This window comes from Acipenser ruthenus, chromosome 10 (assembly GCF_902713425.1).
Source record: "Acipenser ruthenus chromosome 10, fAciRut3.2 maternal haplotype, whole genome shotgun sequence".
NCBI classification, from domain to species: domain Eukaryota; kingdom Metazoa; phylum Chordata; class Actinopteri; order Acipenseriformes; family Acipenseridae; genus Acipenser; species Acipenser ruthenus.
The window spans coordinates 37478006-37484005 of NC_081198.1; the positions used below are offsets into that span (position 1 = coordinate 37478006).

Genomic DNA, 6000 nt, shown 5'->3' on the forward strand with positions numbered 1-6000 from the left:
TTATAAAAACTTTAGTGGCGGAGGCACGGGCAAGTGCCTATGGCAAGCCAAAGTATCATTTAGAGCTATCGCAAATTAATTTATAAATATTGAATATATTTGAAGATATCTCTAAATCATCTCTAAATATTTGAAGATATCGTCAAATATTTAAAAGATGATTTCCAGATATCTTTAAATGGAGCTTTAAGTGACATATCTAAAATGCATTTTTAGATATCTAAATAATTAAGATATCTCAAAATGTTTTGAGATATTTAAATAATTTTCAGATCTCTTTAAATAGCGTCCTGTTTATTTAAAACAATCACTCCCATACCTCAATATAGCTTCCTTTTCATTTAGAGGTATCTCTACATCATTTACATATATCTCTAAATAATTTCCTGTTCATTTAGAGATATTTCTAGATCATTTTAAGATACAGTGCACTCCGTTCATAAGAATCACATCCTTCCCGGATGATTTGATTCTTATAAGCGGTTGATTCTTAAAAGCGGGCCGATGTGATTACAATTAGCAAAAGTGTGCCTCTGCGCATCAGCAGTTTAAATACAGTATACAAATGTCAATGGTGCTCAACCACTGAGGACTATACGTCAAAACAAGTCCTCGTGGGTAAGCAACTTGTTACAGTATATGATCACAATTATGTTTACTCAAGGCTGCAGAATCCTATTTTACTACAGTATACTTGAGAAGTGATCATCTCATGAGGGTGCCTAGTTTATTATTATTATTATTATTATTATGATTTATTTCTTAGCAGACGCCCTTATCCAGGGCGACTTACAATCGTAAGCAAATACATTTCAAGTGCTACAATACAAGTAATACAATAAGAGCAAGAAATACAATAACTTTTGTTCAAGTGTGACAAACCACAATTCAATAATACAGCAGATAATAGTGATAGTTACATCAGGATATGATTAAATAGTGATAGTTACATCAGGATGTGATTAAATACAAAGTACTACAGGTTAAACACTTGGCAGATTACAGTATTCTGAAGTACAGGATTAAATGCAGTAAAATAGGGGGCAGATAAGAGCAGAATAAAGCACATTTACATGAAGGGTGATAGTGACCCAGGATACAAACAGAGGAGTTCTACAGGTGCTGTTTGAAGAGGTGAGTCTTAAGGAGGCGCCGGAATGTGGTCAGGGACTGGGCAGTCCTGACATCTGTAGGAAGGTCATTCCACCACTGCGGAGCAAGGGTGGAGAAGGAGCGTGCTCTGGAGACAGGGGAGCGTAGCGGAGGTAGAGCTAGTCTTCTAGTGCAGGTGGAGCGGAGATACGTAAAGTAAACTGCCGTGCGGTGTTACGTGTAATGCCCCTTGAATTAAAATGACATTACAGTACAGTGTTGTACTGTCCACATCTGTGGCTTGCTTTTTTTTCAGTTGCGATGCAAATTTCATAGTTTATCACTAAGCGGAGATGCAAAGCTCCGCAAACCACCAACCCTCCCGCCTCACCACACCGCTACGCAATTCTCGTTCCTCTACATGCATATCACACAGTACCAGTGCTGTACTCAGTATGTATTCACTTTCCTAAAACTAATTTTCACTTACAAAGAACACAAAAAAATATATGTACAATGCAGTCACGCATATTTCTTTTTCCTGCCATGTCAACACATAAACTGCACGACTTGCTACAGGGAGTCGCTGTGGACCAGGGATTATACTCTATACACGCTGCGTACCTGCCTAATCATGCGAGATGTGATCAAATTCAAATTCAAAAACAGCTTTACTGGTTGTATACGTCATTGCACTTGAAACACTATGGTAGTAAATGCAGTCAGTTTGCCCCGAAATGGTTCTAATAAGTGGATTCCTTGATTCTTACAAGCGGAGTATGTTAGCATGGTTAGTATAGGAATTATTTTGTCCCAGTGGATTTAATCACTATGCGGTTGATTCATATATCAGTAATTCTTATAAATGGAGTGCACTGTATCTTTAAATAACTTCCTCTTCATTTAGTGCTATCTCAAAACATAGAGCATTTTCACAGGAAGTCATTCAGAGATATCTTAATATGGAAACCATGTGGATTTTGCTAGCATGGTACGCCAAAATGTAATTTAGAGATATCTTAAAATGAGGGTTTTAAAGATATCTCTAAATCATTTGAAGATATCTCTAAAAGACTTCTTGTGAAAATGCTCTTATTTGAATGGACTTCCTGAACATTTAGAGATATCTCCAAATGAACAGGAAGTTATTTCAAGATATCGTCAAATGATTTAGAGATACTTAAATGAACAGGAAGTCATTTAGAGATATCTTTAAAACCCTCATTTTAAGATCTCTAAATGACTGTGTGGCATACCATGGTATCAAAATCTGCATGGTTTCCATATTATTTAAAGATATCTCTAAATCAATGCAAGATATCTTTATTTCATTTTTAGATATCTCTAATTGATTTACAAATATCTGGAACTGATTTACAGACATCTTTAAATGCATTTGAGATATCTTAAAAACTACACAAATAAACATATATGTAATTCAATTTGAGATACCTTGAAATGTTTTACGGATATCTTTAAATATTTAAAGATATCAATGCAATTTGAGAGATCTCTAAATGATAATTTGGCTTGAAATAAGTGCCTGTGATTTTTCATGGTTGGTTACCGCCCTGCATAAGCAAAACTCATCCAAATTATTTTATTTATTTAATTTTATTTTATTTTTTACAGTATTTATGCAGTCTTCTCTAGTGCTTCACGTTTAGTCAGGTGGAGGCCAGTACACTGAAGTCAATAGATTGGGCGGCAGCATTCTGCTAATAAGATCACACATACTGGAATTGTAAGGCAGGGCGCAGGCGCACGAATTCACTGAATGTCATTTTTAAAGGGCTGTACATTATATTATTCTCAAATGTAAATGTAAAAAACATGACATTACTGTATTTTATTTTACTAATTATCAGCAAAAGAAATACCGACCTTAGACTGGCAAGCACAATTAAGAAACGTCTTTAAACAACAGGTTGCAACACTTACCTTTTCCAGCGTTTTAATGTATCTTTGAGTTGCTTGTTGTATCAACTCTCTGACTGTCCACTCGTCTCTGCAAGGGACAACCACTCCAGTCCTTCCAAAACTCACTGTTACTTTCATCTTCTGCTTATTTTCATAAACAAACGTGGATATGTACAAAACACTGTCAATGCCAAATAAACTAATTTACAGTCCATAAAATTCTCTCCGCCTGTTGCCTTTTGTTTGGGTCAGTTCGTGTTAGACACGGGTGGGGAAGCAACAGGTGTTATCATCACTCATTAGGCACAAGCTGTAGAAACATTCAGAAACGTTAAAAAAAAATACTTTTAACAATCCGGAGAACATCTCAATACACACTATTTTAAATTATGTCTATAAAAAATGTCGTTGCAAAAAGATGAATGTGACATCCCAAAACCGGAAGAAAATGATTACGCTGTACAACATTCAGATTACTAGTGTAATAGCCTTTATGAGATTTAAAATTTAAAAACTACCATGTTGATTTGTATGATTTCAATTTAAAAAGGTATGTTGTCATGTACAGTAGTTGGTTTTATTCCTTCAGTAATTTTCAAAACATTACGACGTACCGTACAAAAACAAAACAGACAAGTTGCGTACACTACCCGGTTTAATTAAAATAAAAATGGAATTGATCCCTGATGACTAAAACGGGTTTTCTTCTCATGGTTTAGTTAGATTTTGTGTGTGACGGCCTGCGACTTTGAAGATGGAGCACATAATGTTAGTAAGTTTCCAGTTTTCCCTTCTCCTTTTCTTTCTCGTTTTATTTTTCCCAGTCCTTCTTTTCCGGATTTCCCAGATTTTCAAGTAAAATAATGCTGGCTTGTTGATTTGAAGTGAGTGTTCTAAATCTTTTATATATTATAAAGTAGAGAATTTCCAAACTCTGCAGTTTCGCCAAAACTCCTCCACAAACCAAATATTCAAACAGGCCAGCAGCTCAAACTCTTAAAGAGACAGTACACCAAAATAGTAACAAATGCCTAGAGCAATGTGTACTGTACAACTGTGAAAACAAGTGTTGTCACAGAATTGTCAGTGCATTGACAGGTTCAAATAGGGGAACAAATAGTTCAAATTATTTATTGTACGGATTCATAATGTAATTTGCAACTATAATTTACCATTTCAGGTTTCATTTTAATTTGGCCTGTTAAAACGTTTTATTTTTTAGCTAAAACTCTAGAAAATGACGTTTTTGTTTTGAAACTATTTACAAAAAACAGTTGTATTTTGCAGTGCAGCAAAACGTAGTAAATCTATAGTTCCAAAACTATAAATAATTTTATAACGTGTACATGGCATTATCCTTTTTTCCTTTTAAAAGGAAATGAGCACTCTTGCAAAGGCTTAGTAAATGCAGCCTTTTGCATTTTGCATGCACATTTTTGTATTTACTTTTTATTTATAGTATTTGCACATTATAGTATAGTATAGTACATTATAGTAAATTCATTTATTTACTAAATAAATTTAGTAAATAAATGAATTCCCACCATTTTCTGGTCAACAGCAACATAGTAATTTGTTTTTTAAGCCTTTCTCCATATAAACAAGAGCAATGTGCATGGTGATTAGAAAGGTTAAAGAACACTAGAAAAAGTTTTGGATTCCCTTGAAACTGCAGATTGGTCCCCTCAAGTGATTGCTGAAATGCTCGCAGCATGGAGCAAATTACTTTGAAATTTAATTTTTAAACAATTGTATTTCATTTGAATAATTAAACTGTTGAGCCTGCTCAAGAGAATAGGCTCTGGAGGTAATACATTGAGGGTTCTGTCATATTAGGTGTTGCTCAAATTAGAAGCCAGGGGTCGAAAATAAAAAGAAATGTACTATAATACAGTCCTGTACACTACAATTTAACGCTTGTAATTGCTTTTTTACGATTTCTTGGCTTGGGTTCCCAGAAAGCTGCTATCCTCGCTTCTCACTGCTAACTCCAATGCCCTGCTTCTGTGAAGACAGTTCAGCATTATTTTAAATGTCTAATTGCTGTAATATTTCATTATGATGGATGAGGGACTTCCTAATTGTTGTACTGGTGTAATTTACTTTTAAAGCTGGTTACTGAATAACATTGACGCGTAGTGAAGAGCAACAGCACATAGCCAGATACTGCTGGGGGGAAAAAAAAGATGTGTTAAAGCTGATAAATTCATTTAAAAGTAGCTAAACATAGTGTTGACTTGCCTCCCTAACCTGTTAGATGAAGTTGGGGTCAGAGATGTTCTGATTTATTTGTAAAATGAATTGAAATGCCTTTGTGTTTTTAAACAAAAAATGTCTTAGAAAATGGAATATTGCTAGTATTGAAACAGAGGGATTTTCAAACAGCATACTGTATATAAACAGCATGAAATGATGGCAAATACACCACTAATGGGGCTGCTGGAACCCCTTTTATAGCACTGAGTATTAGCCCTCCTTAATAAAAAAGGTATGCTCTACTTTAGTAAAGAAAATGGAAACATGTCTTATTTGTCAATACACAAATGTATATTAAAGACAGCCTTTGTTTGTAGTCTCTACAGCTTACCACATACAGGTAGTATGATTATGTCCCAGGTCAACTTTGTTGCATGGAAGCCTTATTTTACAGCAATCATATAATTGCCTTCTTTTTATTATTATTATTATTATTATTTATTTCTTAGCAGATGCCCTTATCCAGGGCAACTTACAATCGTAAGCAAATACATTTCAAGTGCTACAATACAAGTAATACAATAAGAGCAAGAAATACAATAACTTTTGTTCAAGCAAAGTACAAGTGTGACAAACCAAAATTCAATAATACAGCAGATAATAGTGATAGTTACATCAGGATATGATTAAATAGTGATAGTTACATCAGGATGTGATTAAATACAAAGTACTACAGGTTAAACACTTGGCAGATTACAGTATTCTGAAGTACAGGATTAAATGCAGTAAAAT

General features: G+C 34.4%; 1 protein-coding gene across 2 annotated transcripts in view; it reads right to left on the reverse strand.

The window, feature by feature from the left end:
- Nucleotides 1-4020, reverse strand: part of LOC117410617 (partitioning defective 3 homolog B-like) — a 239626-nt gene extending 235606 nt beyond the window's left edge. For both annotated transcript variants that reach the window (XM_059032166.1, XM_059032167.1), the window contains exon 1: nt 3034-4020. In XM_059032166.1, the coding sequence (XP_058888149.1) occupies nt 3034-3150 (117 nt within the window). In that variant the 5' untranslated portion in view covers nt 3151-4020. The remainder of the gene's footprint in view (nt 1-3033) is intronic.
- Nucleotides 4021-6000: the final 1980 nt, after the last annotated feature.